Raw genomic sequence first — 20,295 nt, 5'->3', positions numbered from 1 at the left:
TCCACACATATGCAAACGGCCTGGAGGGGCTCCAGAAACTGGCCCCTGGCAAGTAAGGGGTGGATGGAGGGTGGGAACCTCAGGATTCATGTCTCCAAAACCCTGTGCTCCTAAAGCCTCTGCCAGCCTGCTGACACCGGGGGGTGGGCGTTGGTGGACCAGTGCTGGGTTCCTCTGGCAGCTGCCCTAAGGACCGGCCTGCACCTCTTGAGCCTTTCAATACGCCCTTAAGTCTTTTAACCAATCTGGTTGCCCTTTTTTGAATTTGATCCAATCTAACTTCAACCCTAGTGCCTGCGAAATTCACAAGTAAGCCTAGTAATAAAGTACAGGGTGTCCAGAGTGTTATGAGGTAGGATTACACTCTCCCTGTCACATGAGGTAATGCTGCTGGGGTGACCCTGAAATGGCATTCATCTGCATTAATGAGACTGCTCTCACCAGCACGGGTCGCTTACCGCTGTCTGCAGCCTGTCATCCCTGCCTTCAGGTTTCTCGCGCCCACGCACCCACGCACAAAAACCCCTCTCCCCTGCTCTGCTTGCACATATAAAATAAGTTGCAGAGTTCAGGCAGCTCTTAATCCTCAATGCCCCCAACCACACACCACCGTCCCCTAAACAGACAAATGCCCGAGCTGTCCAATGCTTGGAGAATCATGACCCTCTCCATCTCCTGTGTTTGTGCATAAATCCGGCTTCAGCGCTTTCTAAAGCACCCCAGTTTTGTACCTTTGACAAAGCTGCTCCGCTGGCCTCTGAGTTCGTTAAACTTCAGATCCTTGCATTTCATTCACTGTGAAACTATGTTTCAGTTCTAGGAAAAGCACGTCAGGTCTGTGTGCTTGACTCAAACATTTAACATTAACACGCCATCTTCACATTCAGGGTTTTCTTTCACATTTTACATTTTTAAATTGATTAATGATGAATTTACAGAGTTAGTCTACCAGGCCCCTCCCTAGTTGTTGTGTAGAATGGCACTGCATCTCATTTCCCCAGACTCTGACTCGGCAATGAAATATTTGAAAGTAGACCTGTCTCTCCCTAAGAACCGTATTCTTTATCTATAGGCCTTACAAACTCATGCTGCCTTGTTTTCTTACCTACTTGCTTCGGTGTGTCTCATACAAGATTACAAACTCCTTTAGAATAGAAATGTTGACCTATTCATTTTTATATTCCTATACGTGACATTCAGTAACCGCTTATTGAATGGGATCTCTGGATTTCTGAGCTTTGCTATACCTGCTTTGTAAGGATAATTATTTTGGCAATAGTTATATCGAATTCGAAACTCACAAAACCGCACATTTTCTCAAAGTTAAAATGAGCAGCAAAGCTAATTTAGAATTTCATAATATACATGCGCGCGTGTGTGTGTGTGTACAGATAGATGTGAGTAGTCTACATACATGTGTGTGTACCTTACAGAAAGAAAGGAAAAAGTGAGCAGTTTAGGGATTTGGATGGTGGTTCAGTAGACAGATGTACCCAGTGAGCTTTTAATCACTCTGAATGAGGGGGAGGTAGTGTGGAGACCAGGAAGGACAGTATGTTCTTTCCTTTTTTTTTCCCTCCCCATTTAGTTCACACTATGGAAAGGAGGCATTCATTAGTATACTAAGAAAGGCAATGTATTACGTTGGATTCCTTTCAACTGGAAGACAAGCAGGAGTGGTTATTTCTTATAAGGTCAGCCCAAAGGTGTGGGGAGGGGTTTTGAACTCTCCCAGAATGCAGGTTGCAGGAAGTTGAATAACCCACACTATTTTAAAGCTATAGGCCTCTATTATCTTATATGCTGCAGTACAAGCTGGTTTTTTGGTTTGTTCTCTTTGCCTGTGACCCATGTTTTGATAATCACGCATTACTTTGTGTTGCTCAGCCTAAGCATAGCTTAGTTGCCAGCTCACTACCCTCTCGTTTATTTTTAAAGGGTAGAACTTCTCATCTTAATATGCTTTACTCTAGAAAACATTTTCCTTCGATATTGCCCAGATGCAAACAGAGTTTCCTTCTTGGAGCGGTGTGCAGGAAGGCTTAGAAGGGCAGATCGCTAACCTCTGGCTGCATATCCTCCCTGACTCAGAAATTAGATAGGATTATGGGTGGTGCTTTTCTGAGCAAGACAACATGTTATTTGTAACATGAACCCAGCAAAGGCTATCCCAAAAGTGTGTGTGTTGTCAGGGACGGGTGGAGTTGGGTTATACCAGTAAGAAAATTGAGGGTTCCTGACAAAGAATTCCAAGGGTATGAATTCTATACCTAGGAGACTTCTTGTGAATCTTCTTTAAGAAAGTGAATCTAAGAAAGCAGTCAGGTTCGTTCATATGAAAACCATGAAATCTGTTACAAAAGCCTCATAATATTGGAGTACACCTGACCCTCCATTCCTAGTGGAAATGCTTCCAGTGGTCATAGCTCACTGGTGCCCCCTTGCGGCACTCAAGCTACCTCACATGTCGTTGCCTTGGGTAAGACCTCTGCGGTGAACAGGGCAGATTCAGCTTCCAAGAGTGGAAACTTAACCTCCAGGATTGGAGGGCATACATGTCTTTTAGATTTTAGTCAAGCTTCTTTCTTATTCTTCTTCTTTTTTTTTTTTTTAGGCCAAAGAACTGCCAACTTTAAAGGATAATGATTTCATTAACGAGGGTCAAAAGATTTATATTGATGACAATAACAAAAAGGTATTCCTGGAAAAACTGAAGAAGGATGTTGAGGTAAGAAAAAGAAACTCAGCATAAGGGACGGCCCATTGTATGAATGTCAGCAGTCCCGGGTTTTCAGGAGCTCTTAAAACCGTCTATTTAAATCGGCAACCGAGGCAAAAACATATGTTGTACATTATCCAAAGCAGATATAAACAGGTATATCTCATATGTGATCTGGTTTGAAAGAGAAGTGTGCCAATTCAGCAGCTCCCCCCTTTAGAGGACAAACAAAAGCAAGCACGCGGCGTCTTCTGGTCTCCCCTCCCTCCGGTACCCGTCTTCTCTGTTGGGTAGGGGGGTAGACTGACTGCCCACGGCAGCCAGGGCTGGGGCCGAGGGGACTGAGGGCATTCTGTCAAAGAGCACAGCGTGTCGACAAGTGGATAGTAACCACCTGAATTTGGGGATTTCTCCATCTGAACCACATCTTGGTGTTGCAAAACCCAGCCTCAGTTGCTTAGTGCTTCATATTTGCGCCAGCCTCTGTGGAGTTAGTGACGTTGGGCCCATCAAGACAGCCTTGCCACAGCATGGGAATGGCACAAAGGCAGTTTAGGACACCAGGGTCATGGGGGATGTTGTGAGAAATAAAATACTATGTGGAAATGGGCTTTGAGTCTGTAATGGAGCTCTCTTTGTAAATGCTGTTTTACGAATTAAAAATACACCTTTCCCTGTCTTCCATTTATTGTAATGGCATTGCAGTTCTCCCACCGAACTTCCTTATATATAATTCTTCTAGAAATAAATTCAGGAAAAACGTTCTTTTCTTGAAGTTTGTTAGGTTACAAAACAGTGCAAGGAGAGTTCTAATTTAAACAGTTACTAAGCTATGTTTTTCTTAGCTGTTACTTTTTTTTTTTTTTTGCGGTACGCGGGCCTCTTACTGTTGTGGCCTCTCCCGTTGCGGAGCACAGGCTCCGGACGCACAGGCTCAGCGGCCATGGCTCACGGGCCCAGCCGCTCCGCGACATGTGGGATCTTCCCGGACCGGGGCACGTACTCGTGTCCCCTGCATCGGCAGGCGGACTCCCAACCACTGCGCCACCAGGGAAGCCCTCTTAGCTGTTACTTTTGTTCATGTGTGTGCAGTTTTTGTTTTGGTTTTTTTTAACTTTGAAGTACAGTTCTCCACATACCAGTACAGATCTGCTCCTCAGAGAGGCTTTGTGGAAAGATTTTCCTGTGTCATTAAAAACAAAATGACTTGGGAGTTCCCTGGCGGTCCAGTGGTTAGGACTCGGTTCTTTCACTGCCGGGGCCCAGGTTCCATCCCTGGTCAGGGAAGTAAGACACCACCCCCCGGCAAGCCCAGCCACATGGCCAAAACAAAAAAGAACCCAAACAAAATGACAAAATGACTTGGGCCGAAGAACACATGTCATGGGTTAGATTATATCCCCCATGAGGGTAGAAGCAGTTTTATAATTTTCTTTTTAATCTTCTAACATCTTTCATTGCAAGACATGCAGACTGACAAAATTAGTTCATGATTATTTTTAGGTTATAAATTATTTTAAGAAATTTTTTTGCACTTTAACCTACATCATGTATATGCTTTGATTAGAACCTAGATATTGGTTATTTATGAAGGATACAAGTGTCTTTTTTTTTTTAAAGTTTTTCTCCAGTTTCTCATTATTAAGCATTTATTTTTCCTCAGTTGTCAGTGGTTTTTATTAAAATGCATATTAGCTAAGTATTTCCCTTTTACTTTGGGGTCAACTTGCTCTGATAACAAAGTGACATAGGTAGACATGCTCTTTGAGAATTTTATTCATTATTCTGCAAGTCTTTGATCCCAAGAATCATATTGTTTTAGCAATTATGGTAAACAGGCCTTAGGGTTATCTGATCTGCTAGAAAGATGGTTTTCATCTTTTCTGTCGGCTGTATATTACTATGCTATTTAGACCCCACAAATAATGTAACTGAAGCCGTTCAAATTTACAGTTGAATTACACAAGGATTCTCTTCGCCCTTTCATTGTCTCTAACAGTGTCTTGATTAGAGGATTTGGATAATTTTAACCCCATCCATGGCTCTCGCACTTAGCTGTTTTGTTGAACTGGAGGCAGGGCATAAGGCGTTCTTTCATTTTAATAAATTCTCAATGGTCGGTAAGTGTCTAGTTTTGAAATTCATGCAGAAGCATTATTAAATTTTTAAGCAGGTAATTATGGTGAAGTAGCTTGACATCTGATCTTGATAATGAGACTAGAATGTAATCTCGTTTCATTTTTCCATCAGGTCCATGCTTTCTAATTTAGCTGGCCGGCCTGTTTAAGTACAGGATTTGGGGGTTGGGGGTTGACTCAATGCTTTAAGTAAAAGATGAGTTTACTACAGCTCAGTAAATATTTTTGTAGGAAAATTAGAACCTAGGGGCTTTTTTCTGCGTTTGAAATTCTGTTCTATTCATATGCCGCTCAAAGTACTTTAGTTCTGATAGCTTTACACATGAGTATATGTGAACCCTTTTCTCCAGAAGAAAGCACTCTACGGAGAGTGAGAAGTCACTTTTGCCCTCTGACCCGCTTCTTGTCCGCTCTGACCACGGCCCACGCTTATCTCTCATCGGCTCACACTGGGATCCAAATTTCACACAATGCAAAACTGTGCTTTGTGTCCTGTGGCATCCGCCCCATCATAGGCCATCTCATCCCTCACGTCTTGGGTCGGCGGTAGGGAGGGGGCACTGCGGGTAGCAGGATGGTTGGCGGCCAACACTTACAGAGCGTGTAGAGCGTAAGTCCTTCCTGTGCAGTCATTCTCTCCCTTCAGTCTTCTAACTCCTTGAGGCTGAGTGCTGTTATCCCAATTTATGGATGAGAAAACTGAGCCCAGAGACACTATGTAATTTGCTCAAAGACACACAGCTACTAAATTCAGACTGGGATTTGAGGCCACTGGCAGCCACACTCCTAAACTGCTGATATAACATGCAGATGTTATAGATGAGACTGTTTTCAGATAAAGTACTCCAAGAGAGGATTATTACGGCTTTCAACAAGCGATTAAATATAACCGAAATAGGGATGGTTGGAATTTTAATCCTGCATCACAGATGTGTTGGGAGGTGGTGATTCAGCAGAACAAGTGTGTTAATAAACTTAGTAAAAAGTAAATTCAAATCTGTTGTAAAGAAGTTTTTTTTTAATTTTATTGTAGTTGATTTAGTGTTGTTTGTGAATTTCTGTACAGCAAAGTGACTCAGTTATACATATTCTTTTTCATATTCTTTTCCATTATGGTTTATCACAGAATACTGAATATATCAGTAGTTCTCTGTGCTATACAGTAGGACCTTGTTGTTTATCCACTCTATATATAATAGTCTGCCTCTGCTCATCCCAAACTCCCACTCCTTCCCTCCCCCACCACCCCTCTTGGCAACCACAAATCTATTGTCTGAATCTGTGAGTCTGTTTTTGTTTTGTAGATATATTGATTTGTATCGTATTTTAGATTCCACATGTAAGTGATATCTTACGGTATTTGTCTTTCTCTTTCTGACTTCACTTAGTGTGATAATCTCTAGGTCCATCCACGTTGCTACAAATGGCATTATTTAATTCTTTTTGATGGCTGAGTAGTATTCCACTGTATATAAATATATACCATACCTTTATGCGGTCATCTGTTGATGGACATTTAGGTTGTTTCCATGGCTTGGCTATTGTAAATAGTGCTATGAACACGGGGTGCATGTATCTTTTTGAATTATAGTTTTGTCTGGGTATATGCCTAGGAGTAGGACTGCTGGATCATATGGCAACTCTACTTTTAGTTTTTTGAGGAACCTCCATACTGTTTTCCATAGTGGCTGCACCAATTTACATTCCCCCCAACAGTGTAGGAGATTTCCCTTTTCTCCACACCCTCTCCAGCATTTGCTATCTGTAGACCTGTGAATGATGGCCATTCTGACTGGTGTGAGGTGATACCTTATTGTAGTTTTGATTTGTATTTCTCTAATAATTAGAGATGTTGAGCATCTTTTCATGTGATCCCTATCAAATTACCCATGACAGTTCCCACAGAACTAGAACAAAGAATCCTAAAATTTATATCGAACCATAAAAGACCCAGAATTGCCAAAGCAATCCTGAGAAAAAAGAACAAAGCAGGAGGCATAACCCTCCCAGACTTCAGACAATACTACAAAGCTACAGTAATCAAAAGTGTGGTACTGGCACAAAAACAGACATTAATGGAACAGAATAGAGAGCCCAGGAAAGAAAACACACACCTACAATCAATTAATCTTCAACATAGGAGGCAAGAATATAAAATGGGAAAAAGACAGTCTCTTCAGCAAGCTGTGCTGGGAACGTTGGACAGCCCCATGTAAATCAATGAAGTTAAAACACACCCTCACACCATACACAAAAATAAACTCATAATGGCTTAAAGACTTAAAAGATATGACACCATAAAACTCCTAGACAAGATCACAGGCAAAACATTCTCTGACATAAATCATACCAATGTTTTCTTAGGTCAGTCTCTCAAGCCAATAGAAATAAAAACAAAAATAAACAAATGGGACCTAATCAAACTTACAAGCTTTTGCACAGCAAAGGAAACCCATAAACAAAATGAAGATAACCTATGGGAGAAAATATTTGCAAACGAAGCAACGGACAAGGGCTTAATTTCCAAAGTATACAAACGGCTCATACAACTCATCAACAAAAAAACAAACAACCCAACCAAAAACTGGGAAGACCACCTAAACAGACATTTCTCCAAAGACAACACACAGGAGAGTTTATTAACAGCTCCTTAGCCACAGTTTTCTAGAAGGGTTTGTGTGTGACAGGGCTCATAAAAACCTTGAGGGAGGTACTAGCTCAGATTTGGTATAATGAGGAATTAATTATGAAGGAAGCAGATTAGGTGGGATATTCCGAGGGAAAAAGAGGCTGATCAAGGTCTGGTGGATAATTATTAATTAGGAAAGCATGGGACCTAGAGATTATAAAGATTTTTAAATCTTCATGCTTTGAAACGTTATGTATTTAGAAATCACTGATTTGAGTTAGAAGCTTAAAGGGATGACAGAAAATAGCAAATGTGTATTAAGTTCCTAATGTTAGCTGGAGGTAGACCCTCCAGGGGGCCCTGAACCCCTCTTCTCTTTGGGGTCTGTCATCTTCAGCCCACAGTAGTTTTGTGATGCCCAGCAGGGACTTTCTCTAGCAAGAATCTCAGGTCTGCTGCTGCCTTGTGTTTCCCTCTACTTTAGAAGAGATTTTAAACGGCGTTTTATGACAGTAAGAGCTGAGGAGTCAATGGGCTCTTTAGCACATCTCCCCTCTTGGCCCACCTCACTCGAGCCCATCCCCATGTTTAAGTTACCTACTTGATGAAAAAAAGGTTTTTACCACACGGACAATGATAAAACCGTGCCCACTGTTACACGCAAGGCACTTTTCATGGCCTCCACTACATTCCCTCTAATCCTTTCCACACCACTGTGAGTTTAGTGGTGGTGTCCCATTTCATAGTTAGAATAACTGAGGCTCAGAGAGGTGAATTTATCATCAAGGCACAGAGCTAGTAACATAAAATTTAATTGCCCACCTGACTCCAAAACTTTTTTTAACATTTTTATTTAGGATTATCTGATACTTTAATGGGTCACCTTTATCAGCAAAAGCTACACTCTTAACCACTGTGCTCTCCTTGGTCTTTTCCATTTCTGTCTCGGCCACACAGATTTGAAGATTTATATAATCCCCATTTCTTATATAATCCCCATTTGGGGCTGCAACTGGTTTCCTTGATCCTGAGTATGTCAGAACAACTTCTTGTCAAGAGATGCATTTTTCATTTCACTGATAGTTTAGTGGGTGATGCTGGGAGCTAACTTCACTTCTATTTATTGAATACAAATGTTTCCTTACTGGGAGAGGAGCCTAAGCAGTGGTCTGACCACAGATCAGAGACCCAGGAAAGGAGCTCTGGGCCTGGCTGACGTTGTGAGAGCAGCACAAGTGCCAGGGGAAGACGTGGGCCTGGAGACCCATCCTACTTCATGTGGCAGTTCAGCCCTGGTCATCACCTCTTCCCTGCCTGACCTTTAGCAGGTTAATTACAGGCAGTCCCTTTTGTACTCTCATACATAAAGCACACCTGATAGTGTATTTGTACGGTCAACCATCTGAAGGTCAAACAAACCTATGTGTTAAAGAGAGATTCTGCTCTGCAGAGCAAAGATATATCGTAAGTGGGGCTTCCCTGGTGGCGCAGTGGTTGAGAGTCCATCTGCCGATGCAGGGGACGCGGGTTCATGCCCCGGTCTGGGGGGATCCCTTGTGCCGCGGAGCGGCTGGGCCCGTGGGCCATGGCCGCTGAGCCTGCGCGTCCGGAGCCTGTGCTCCGCAACGGGAGAGGCCACGGCGGTGAGAGGCCCGCGTACCGAAAAAAAAAATATATATATATATATATCGTAAATCGTCTCGTTTTGCTTCCAGTAGGTGCTGCCTCTTGCAGTCTCAAAGGAAGGTCTTTTTGTTGTTCTTTGTTTTTATTTGGTTTGGGTGGTTATTCGTCTTAGAGGAAAGGGTCAGGGGAAGTTAGGGAGAGGTAAGGAGGACTGGGGAAGAAGCAGCAGGCATCCTGTTCTCTTGTTCAATAAATACCAAGTAGCAACATCACTTACCTGGGAGTCAGGAGTGCAGCGAGGGTGTCACCGAACCAGGCTCGTTTGTGCCCGACGTGCAAACCGAACGCAGAGACGCTGAAGTTTGCAGCAGAGAGGGTTTGTTCGCAAGGCAGCCAAGCGGGAAGAGCAAATCTCAAATTCGCCTCCCCAAGGCAAGGGGCTCGAGGTGTTTATGGGACAAGCAGCAGCAGTGCTGCCTGAGGCCCGGAGAGCGTGAGGAAAGGCGATTGGGAAAAGGTAGGGGAGTCAGCTTTCTGCACGGGCTTAACTAGGCTACTGGCCTCTGCGCGATCCAAGGGTGGAGCTTTCCATCCTCTGCACGTGTGAAAAGACCCTCACGCATGCCCAGTTGGAGGGTCAGTGTTCCTATCCAGTCTCAACCAACTAAGCTCAAACTAGACACAGCTGACTCCAAGTTTCTAGAAAGCAGCTGGGCAGATATCATTGTTTAGGCTACATGCCCCTTGGAGGACATGCAAGTCTTAAAAAACCTTGATTAGTGAAGGCAGGTGAGATGGATTTGACTAATAATGGCAGTTTCAAGGGCAAAATCGGCCAGAGCCCCGGTCCTCACGGGGCTGCGCTGTTTGGGGAAGATAGAAGTTACTCAAGTCAGCTAATGAGTGTGCAGCTAAACCAGGTGTCCTTAAGGGAAAGTGTGCAGTGCACACATGCCCGGCAGGAATCGGGACAGGCTTCCGTGAGCAAGTGCCCTGCAGTTGAGACCTGAAGGTCAAGTGAGAGGTGAAGGGGCGCAGTGAGGGGGCCAGAGGCCAGCACAGGGTTCAAGATGGCCCGAGAGGCGATGAGGCCAAACTACCCAGGTCCCGAGGACAGTGTTAGAGTTTGTTTCCACCCTGTGAGAAACGATACTCCACTGAAAGGTCTTAGGCAGGGGCGTGACCAGATCAAATTCTTCCTTGCCAAATGACCAGAAGGGGAAGTTCGGGCAGCATGCAACCTTTGCCACTTCCCAGGGACCTTCCAAGGGCCCAGAGGGAGAAGCAGGGATGGGGCAAGGGGGCTTTTGCCTTGTTACCCTGCAAGCGGAGCAGGACCTGGCCCGACCAAGCCCCACCCACGCTGCACCCACTACACACATGTGGGTGGGAGATGTTGCCACCCGGCAATCCAGCTTCTCCAGCTGTGCCCAGACCTCTGGAGGGCATCCAGGGTACGCAGTGGAGGCGAGGGGAATGGGCCAGAGAGAGCCCCCAGATAAAGGGGGTCGGTCGGGGCAGGCACTGTGCTAGGCACGGGAGGGGGTGATGGAGGAGCGTCTCCGGCTCCCGCTTCCGTCAGAAGGAAGCCCCCCAGCAGGCCTGAAGGGCAGCGCTGAGCAGAGACACAGGCATTTGCTGGTTGGCTGGGACACTGATGCTTGTGCTTATTTGTGATGGACGGCATAATACTCTCCTCCACAGAGTGTGCTGCGTTTCAAAGTGCTTTTCACAAGCCGTTCAGGGGCTCCCCTGGAAGCTACGTGGGAGGTCCCTGGTTTCCCCATTAGCCAGTCTTAATTGTTCGGAGAAACGTTTTCTTCCCTGCGTCTCCTTGCTCTCTTGCTCTCTGGTGTAGTACGACCTCCACGTGATAAATGCATCCCTCCCAGCATCCCGCTTTGCATCTCAGGGAGGTAATCCTGGCTCTGAGCCAGCCTGAAATGCGAGGCTACAGCTTTGGCTGGAGAAACTTCCAGGGACCGTGACAGCACCGTTAAAGAGGCTCCCGGCTGCTCCTGGGGAAACCTTCTCGCCTCTGCCGCCCTTTTGTGAGCTTGCTGTCTTTAACTCTGGGGTTGTGTTTAAGGCATAACTGACCATGTCGCTTCCCACCTTCCAGTTTCTTGCCCAGCTGAAGCTCATGGACTACAGCCTCCTGGTGGGAATCCACGATGTGGAGAGAGCCGAACAGGAAGAAGTGGAGTGTGAAGAGAACGACGGAGAGGAGGAGGGGGAGAGCGACGGCACCCACCCTATTGGAACCCCTCCCGACAGTCCTGGAAATACGCTCAACAGCTCACCGCCCTTGGCTCCCGGCGAGTTTGATCCAAACATTGATGTTTATGGAATTAAATGCCATGAAAGTAAGTTGAGTTACTATCAACTCTTTTTACCATTGGTTGGATTTTTCTTTTTGCATGATCTGCTGGTAATCATCACCCCGGTTAAAAGCATGCTGCCCTGGGGCTTCCCTGGTGGCGCAGTGGTTGAGAGTCCGCCTGCCGATGCAGGGGACGCAGGTTCGTGCCCTGGTCCGGGAAGATCCCACATGCTGCGGAGCGGCTGGGCCCGTGAGCCATGGCCGCTGAGCCTGCGCGTCCGGAGCCTGTGCTCCGCAACGGGAGAGGCCACGACAGTGAGAGGCCCGCGTACCGCAAAAAAACAAAAAAACAAAAAACAAAAAAAACCCGCATGCTGCCCCGTAAGACTCCTTCTCAAGAGTCCCAATCAATTGATTTCGGGACAAAGTATGTTAAAGGTAACTGTAACCTCTGGTTTTGAACTGTAATGTGATGAGGTCCTTGAATTGTGTGATGTTGAGGGAACAGAGTGAAACCACACAAGTGTGTGTTGTACATACACAACACACATATGCACATGCTTGTGTAAATGTCCATACCATATAAGGAATGGTTTAAAATATTCTTTTTCTTAGCTATCTCTCTTTTATGTGGATCTCAAGTGTCACAAGTCTATCCTGAGCTAGGTACATACGTGATCCACTCCAAACCCCCTGTGGACATCGTGTAGGGCAGGCACCTCATTGCTACCAGCCCTTTCCTTCTCAGGAGTGCTGAAGCTGGCCCAGGGTGTGGGATGAGAATCTCCAATTTGCTGCTGTGTCTGTCCTCTGCTCTTTCCCCCATTAAGGTGTCTGTGGCCCTCTTCTCTAAAGTGAGATCCATCTTTTTTTTTTTTTTGCGGTACGTGGGCCTCTCACTGTCGTTGCCTCTCCCGTTGTGGAGCACAGGCTCCGGACGCGCAGGCCCAGTGGCCATGGCTCACGGGCCCAGCCGCTCTGCAGCATGTGGGATCTTCCCGGACCGGGGCACGAACCCGTGTCCCCTGCATCGGCAGGCAGACTCTCAACCACTGCGCCACCAGGGAAGCCCAAGATCCATCTTAATCCTCAAAATCTGGGTGATCAGATATTTGTAGGAATATTACATGCTACCTTAGCTACTTATACATGGAAAAAAAAAATTAGAGATAAAAGCAGGCCTCTGATTTTTTGAGTAATAAAAATTGTGGTCCATCATTGTTTAAAAAAATGTCTCATGGCATAGCAGCCAGGTGAGTTTGAGTTATGTTTATTTACTTATTTATTTATTTATTGCGGTACGCGGGCCTCTCACTGTTGTGGCCTCTCCCGTTGCGGAGCACAGGCTCCGGACACGCAGGCCTAGCGGCCACGGCTCACAGGCGCAGCCGCTCTGCGGCATCTAGGATCTTCCCGGACCGGGGCACGAACCCGTGTCCCCTGCATCGGCAGGTGGACTCTCAACCACTGTGCCACCAGGGAAGCCTGTTACGTTTTTTATTTTGCTCAGCAAAATTGTTTCTTCAACACAGAAAATCAGATATAGTCAAATGTACTTTTTCGTATTATTCATAATTGCAACAGCATCATATTTGTGGAAATATGTAGAAGATGGGTACTGTAGGTGATATATGCCTTTATCCAGTTCTGATACTAGATCCAATGAGAATTAGTGAACAGCTCATTAGGAACAGTATGTAATGGTAGAAAGTATTAGGGAGCATAATTACTTCTACTTGTTTTAGAGTATTTTTTAAATAGCATTTTTCTTTATACCAAAGCAATACACAATCACTAAAGAAAATGAAGATTAACAAAAACAGTCTCAGCCTTGCACCTCTACTGGTGATATCCTGAGGTTATATTCTCTTTTTTACTTTTCAAATTGAGAGAGAACTGGGGACAGAAAGTTAAGCTGTTTCACAGGGATATGCAAGACTTTTGAAAAGCCTCTATTGCCTGTGTTTTCAGACCCCTTCGACCCCCGCCCCACTGAATCCCTCGCCTCTTCCTCCGTCAGCAGCTCGCACTCTTCCAGGTGCTGTCATCACCTGTCCCACAATCATCGCTCTCATCCCTTACAGATTCGCCTAGGAAGGAGGTGTACTTTATGGCAATTATTGACATTCTGACTCATTATGATGCAAAAAAGAAAGCTGCCCACGCTGCAAAAACTGTTAAACACGGCGTAAGTATCTCCGTTTGGTTTCCCTCTCTGCTCCCTGCTTCCTGTCGTGCAGGGACCAGCTCAGGTCCGCTCCTTTCCGCTGAGCTGCCCACAGGCCTTCATTGGCTCTGGTTCCCTGCAGGGGTCACGCTCTGATGCGGAGTCAGAGGCAGCACGCGCTCGGACCGCCGCTCCCAAGTCACTTAAACCCGGCGCGGCTCTTCTTTTCCCCACCGGGGTTATTAACAGACACATGCATCGTGAGAATATTACACAAAGTCTTTTCTGTTCGAAAAATGTTTCAAAAGACAAAAGGGCTGAATGATGACAACTAAGTGTTTTAATATGAAATGTTCAGAACTGAAGCACTATTCTCTGCTTCAGATGCTTCCAGGATACACAATATTATATTCCTTTCCGCACAGCAGATTGTAATTTTTTCTACTACAGAAATTTGTTGAGTGCAGGCTCAAAGTTGAGTAATACGAACCCCTCACCTTTGCTGTCCTTGCTCAGAATTCTCAGTGTCCCGGCCTATGGTAACTTGTTGAGTCCCCGGGACGAGCCTGTGAGGGAAAACCAGTGCACTCCTGCTTACAGGTGAAGAAACTGAGGGCGAGAGCTTACTTGCCAGCCAGGATCGCGTCCTAGGCAGTGGTAGAGGGAGGGCTGCTCCTCAGGACCCAGCCCCACCCCCAGATCTCCCAGTGAGGCCCGCCTGGCCGGCTGGACTTCACAAGTCGTGAGTCTGCACCGTGCCTGCATCGCAGGGACCCATTTTGGCTTTCAGGCGCGCCAGAAAGGCCACAGACCCCATCCCACAGGGATGAACTTGTGCCCTGGCTCGTTCACACTGGCAGGAGAGATGCTTCCCCACAGTGTGGAGCCGACCAACACCCCGCAGAACATCAACCGCTACTAAAGGCTCTTTTTCTCTATTTTAAAGTCAAACAGGCTGTCGTGTCAGCAACGGAACCAGCCTAACACCATACCCCACTTGCCACAGAAATATTTCAGTCACACCGTCAACTATTTCTGGTGTGCCTGCTGTGTGCAGCGCACGGACCACGACCTACCCAGCCCACCGAACGCGTTAAGAATCCTCTATCGGTCAGAGAGAAGGGTACACAGCAGTTCTCACACGGGAGTCGGCACCGCGGCCTTCTGAGCACCATTTGCAAACTGTGTGCCTGACAGATGCACCACCCCTTTCCCTGATTCCGAGTCCAGCTCAGGAGGCTGGGGGAGGGGCCTCTAAGAGGCTGGGTGTATTGCAAGGACAGAGCTGGGCCAGAATCCTATCTCACCTTTCCAGTGTGTGACCTGGAGGAAGCGCTTTGGCGCTTCAGTTCCGCCAGCTGATGAAGGGGTCCTAATGGCTTATTGATGAGATTTTTGTGGTGAACAGACTGAACAGTGGGGGGCGCTCCGTGTTTGTTCCCACCCCTCCTCAAACCTGCTGTGATATTCCAGACCACGTGCAGCTGGAAACATGCCGTTGCAAACACGGCTTCATTTGCATCTCCCCTGTAAGTCACCAGCTCAGCTCCGAGACACGGCACACGGCCTAAAGCTGGGTGCAGTTTGTGTCGAGCTGCTGTCGAGAACCATTCTCTGCCTTCAAAACTGGGGCTCCTCCGTGGAGATCCCAGGGGCCCAGGCCAGGCTTGGAAATGACAGGTTCTCCTGTGAGCTGCGTGTGTAAAAACAGCCTCTGGTGACTTAGTAAAACTCGGTCCTGACCTTTGCAGATCAGGAGGCTGGCTGGTAACTGGGGGGGGTCTGCTGGCCCTACTGTGCTCTTGTCATAGGAAACCCCCCACTGAGCCTCTGCGAGGGGCCAGCTTCCCAGCTCCAAGCAGGTCTCTGTGAACGGGGACGATAGTACCCCCGTGCCCGTGCCCCTCCGGGGGAGACGCAGTCACAGCGCTGTGTCTCGCCTGCTTCCGGGGCCGGCAGCTGACACCGCCCCTGCTGCTGTGGCCGTCGCCCCTCATTTCTGAGCACCCAGCCGCTTACCTCGGTCCTGAAAAATGAACACGGTCCTTGTGTCCTTGCCATTGGAGTTTCCCTTTGGCCAAACGTTGCTGTTTGTGTCATTCTCAAGGAATCTCCAATCTGCTCTCTTGAGAAACAGAAGCATCCTCCCGTGGCTTCTGAATGTAGGCCACGCAGATTCCACATTTGACGGGAGCATCTCTAACGTGGTTGGTTGGATTTTTTTTTTTTTTTAGTGGCAGCAGTCACAGTGTGTGTGACAGTGGCATCTGTTGGTCCTACGACTCTGCCTCGTTTTCACACACAGATTCCTTAGAGCCTTGGCTATTCAGACCAATATCCAAGCTATTCTGAGTTACGAGTAGAGGCTGCACAGGTTTGAAAATGACTGGCTTCATATTCAGCTGCAGTGGAAGTTCCTGCAGGTACTGATAGTAATTCTGTCATTGTTCCTCTCCTCTCACGCTGCCCAGGCTGGTGCGGAGATCTCCACCGTGAACCCAGAACAGTATTCCAAGCGCTTTTTGGACTTTATTGGCCACATCTTGACGTAACGTCCTGCATGGCCGAAGACGGACGTGAGCGTGGGAAGGACAGAGGTGGCTTCGGCACAGGAAAAATGAAAACCAAACTCAGTGAAGCACACCTCCTCGTTTACATCTTCAGGCCAAGATGACTGATTTGGGGACTACTTGCTTTAACAGCTACCTGATATTTCCCAGCATCACTCTAGCTATTTCTGACTTGGGTGTGTATGTGGGGGGGCGGGGGGGCGTGCGTGCGCACGCGCACGTGAGCATCTTAAAAACTGATGGATTGGTTGATGGAAACCGACTTCGGTCAGAGTGTGTTTGGAGTAGTAACCCTCTGATTCCAGCTGTGGATGAATGGATGAATGAGTGAGTGAGTGAGTGAGCACATGCAGGGGGGAGGGGAGAAGGCGATGCGATGTCAGACCACCCAGGTTGGCACCACACGAGAAACTGTGGATCAGTTTATCTTTTGGAGTTGAAAGATGTGAGACGGTAATCGTAATAATAATGGAGATAATAATGATGATGATAATAATAATGATGGTGATTAAAAGGAAAAAAAACTTACTGCAGATGTTACACTTCTACCACGCACGCTGACACTCCTTAATAGTTGCACCCCGGGCGCTGGACGGAGGAGGCTGGCATCTCCCGCGCATCCTGGTTCAGGTGTCGGGACTCACGGTGTCTGGGGACAAAGGTCCCTCCTCCAGCAGGAAGCTGATGCCCCTAGTGTCTCTCTCTGTACATTTTCACCTCAGTAAATACGCCCAGGAACACTGCTTACTTCTCTTTTCTTGCCTGGAGCTTCTTCACTGACACACTCTTACGTTGCAACATAGTAATTAATGCTACAAAATAAAAATAAAGCTTACCTGAAAAGTGCAGTTTTGGGCAATGGCACCTACATCTCCCATGGTGGGAAGGTGAGCAAAGCATTTAGAACCCTCAATTTTCCAGTTAAACAGTGGTATTTTGTTATGAATTTGCCTTTAACTGAAACCCTCAATATTACTGTTTACATTATTAGGAAAACAGGGATATTTTTGAATCTAAAAATTTAATGTACAGCGTGTGATTTTTGAAGTTTACATGTAAAGTCACTTTACAGTGTAGGTGAAATGTCTGTCATATTTTGAAGTGTATCCTGCAGTCACATTTTAATGGTAGGCGGTCTTTTACAGTAAAAGGAAAAGGGTTGTTTTCCTCCGATGCACATTTATCAACCTAATGATTTTTTTTTTTTTAAGAAAATGTTTAACCCAGATCTGGTTACACAAGTTCATTGCCCTAAACTGTGCTGACTGTGTCTAATCAAGTTATAAATTTCCAACATCGATCATGTATTTACCAACTTCCTGGCATTTTCTGAAAGGTGTCAAGCTAAAATATTAGACTTGCTTAGAATAGGTTATCAACTCATACACTGTGCTAAAGCTGTGCCTTTGAAATTCTTTGTTTAAAACGTGAGATGATTTTTGTAGGCAGGTTCAGAAAAGAAAAAAAAAAATCCACCCCTCAGTAATTACTTACAGCTCAACAAATACCCCGCACCATACTGCCTCTGCCAGTGACTTTCCTTCAGGGCTTATCAAGTCTGCAACTGTGCCCAACGTATGTGGGTTTACTTCAGAAAACACCAGGTGACAGCAGCCGGCATCCTGGGAAGCCAGCAGCAACTGACTTCACAGAGATATGTTATCCTCAACGGACGATGTCAACAGCACTGTGACCTTGTTGTACAAATCTGTATTTTTTGTGTTTAAATTAATTGAGATGGTGATTTAGTATTTCTCCCCCCCCCCCACCATTCATTCTGGCGTTGAGTCCCTTTCAGTGCTCTGAAGTTATGCTGTAGTTTCTTTGATCCAGGATTACAAAAGCGAGACCCTGAAGTAAAGAGAAGGTACCCGTACATTATTTGAGTAACTGTTTCCTTTGTGGCCAATCCGTGTATGCTTCTAGAAGTTTACAAAATGCTTTATTTTTGTCTGTAACAGTCTCTGTCATCCGTTCTGTTGATCAACTCTTCGGACAGAGTGAGGAAGTTTGCCTTGTATCTCCTAGTGCTAACAGTACACTCCAGTCATGAGCCAGGCTTTACAAAATAAAGCACTTTGATGACTCACAAGGTGGAGCCTTCGTGCCTCTCTCTCAATTGTGTGTCTCTCTCCCAATTGTGTGTCTCTCTATTGCAAACAAAGTTTAAATACTCGGGACTAAGAGTGTCTTTAGCTGATCCCTGAAGAAGTAAAAGTAAAATTGAGTCTTTTCACGAACTAGAGCTTTGCCTTCAACCTGTGAACTAGTTTATTAGTATAAATGATAGAGACTTCCATGACAAAATCAACTTACTGGAAGACGGACAGAGAAAAGAAATCTCTTCACTGAATACCCTTTAAAGTTACACAGTCTTATTTTTTAAATTTACCAACCATAATTCTGTGTGTCAGCGTTTTTTTGGAACTTTACTGGGACACCATTGGTGGCTAGAAGGCTTTTTAGAGCGTTCCATTGTCACTGGTGCCAGGTGAGCAAACACAGTTCAGCTGTAGCACTTGTTTTGAAAATGCGTAACTGTTGTAATGCGATTGAGATGCGAGGGAATCATTTGAGCGCCATGCACTTTTCACATTTGCTGCATGCATGTTGGTCCTCACAGAACATTAGATGAACACGGAAGACGGCACCCAGCTGAACTGTGCCAGTAGGAACATGCCAGACACACCCTCAAACATCTACCTCAGCTCCACACACTGGGGGGCACAGTGGCCAGGACCTGGAGCTGTGACTGTGCCTCTGACCTCACATCACTCTCCCTTCCTCACTTCCAACAACCCAAGAGCTGCAGCCCTTCTGACGCCCACTACCCACGACCACAGGCATCCTCCAGGTCTTTTTCAAGATAATGTGCCACATTTATTGTGGTATTTATATATTTCCTGACCATTTAGTATGTTTAAAACTGTGCTACTGTTTGTATTAATAGGCTCCTTTTTTTTCAGTGTATCACTAATGACATTTTCGGGTGTTATGCCCTGATCCCATCATTCCCATGAGCTCTGTGGTTTTTACTGGGCAATTTTGCACAGAGCAGGGATTTTTAGGAACATATGTTACACTACAGCAGAGCTGACTGTGGTCAGCAGGGAGCTTAAATTCCATTTTCTTTGTGGAACACAGACATTCATTTTCATTTTGGTTATTTCATTTCGTGGGTTGAATTCACATTAGTCCCAGAAAATTGGTTATCGCTAATTCATAGAACGACCAGCGTTGGTCTGAAGCATTAATCCTTCATGCGGGACTTATGGAAACACTGGTTAAGGGTTAACTACAAGAGATTAGGAACTGTATATAATACTAGTGAAGTGGTAATGCATATAATATATAAATGTGTAAAATGAAGTGGGAGAGCGGAAAGAAGGCAAGGCCGAGAGGTTTAAGCCCTGGAGTTCCTAGCATCCATGGACTCTGGAGGCCCCAGCACCACTGCACACGGCCTCTCCAGGAATTCTGTAATCAACACAAAAACAGTGGTCATAGTGTGTGTCCTGCACGTGTACAGCCTTCTTCCAGCTCTTAAAATCACACCCCATCTCTTCCTCTCTCCCTATCTTAAACAGCACTTTACTCGGCTCCAGTCACGTGACTGCTTTGTTAAAAATGAAAGTTACCTCTGAAGGGCAGAAACCTGCCCGCCGTTTGGATTCCCGTGCACGGAGCTACCTGACTCGCCTGCTCGGTCCCGGCCCTGCTGCAGCCCCTCTTCACACGCGACTGGCCTGGCTCTGCAACCGTCGGCGCACCGTAAAGTGGCCCAGAAGACCGGCGAAGTGTCTGGAAAAGTAGAACCGACAAGTTCCCGAGTGATTATTGAAAGTCCCTTCCTAAACGGAAACCCCGTCATCTAAACCAAATGTCCTTCAGAAGTTTAGTCCTGTTTTTGTGATTCTGTGAAAATCCTGCCAAAGGGCCATTAACATGCCGTAGTCTATAATTTTCTCACTCTTAAATACTTGTTTAGTTTAACTTCATAAGAGAAGGACAAAGGTTAGGATTTCTCCGAATCCACCGTGATATGTCTGTGTTTTATGGAATCCTACACGTGCTGCTGGGAGAGGTTTCCCCAGATGAGGAAACCTTGGCCCAGAGAAGCTAA

General features: G+C 46.1%; 1 protein-coding gene across 4 annotated transcripts in view; it reads left to right on the top strand.

The window, feature by feature from the left end:
- The window catches only part of PIP4K2A (phosphatidylinositol-5-phosphate 4-kinase type 2 alpha), a 178,153-nt gene extending 159,889 nt beyond the window's left edge, over window positions 1-18,264 (top strand). For 2 of the 4 annotated variants that reach the window (XM_019933393.3, XM_033852441.2), the window contains exons 7-10: window positions 2,615-2,728; window positions 11,235-11,478; window positions 13,520-13,623; window positions 16,074-18,264. In XM_019933393.3, the coding sequence (XP_019788952.1) occupies window positions 2,615-2,728; window positions 11,235-11,478; window positions 13,520-13,623; window positions 16,074-16,154 (543 nt within the window). In that variant the 3' untranslated portion in view covers window positions 16,155-18,264. Of the gene's footprint in view, window positions 1-2,614; window positions 2,729-11,234; window positions 11,479-13,406; window positions 13,624-16,073 lie in introns of all 4 variants that reach the window. The other 2 variants (XR_012330417.1, XM_019933394.3) reach the window with 2 other exon arrangements.
- Window positions 18,265-20,295: the final 2,031 nt, after the last annotated feature.

This window comes from Tursiops truncatus, chromosome 2 (assembly GCF_011762595.2).
Source record: "Tursiops truncatus isolate mTurTru1 chromosome 2, mTurTru1.mat.Y, whole genome shotgun sequence".
NCBI lineage: Eukaryota > Metazoa > Chordata > Mammalia > Artiodactyla > Delphinidae > Tursiops > Tursiops truncatus.
This window is presented reverse-complemented; position numbering and strand designations above follow the sequence as displayed.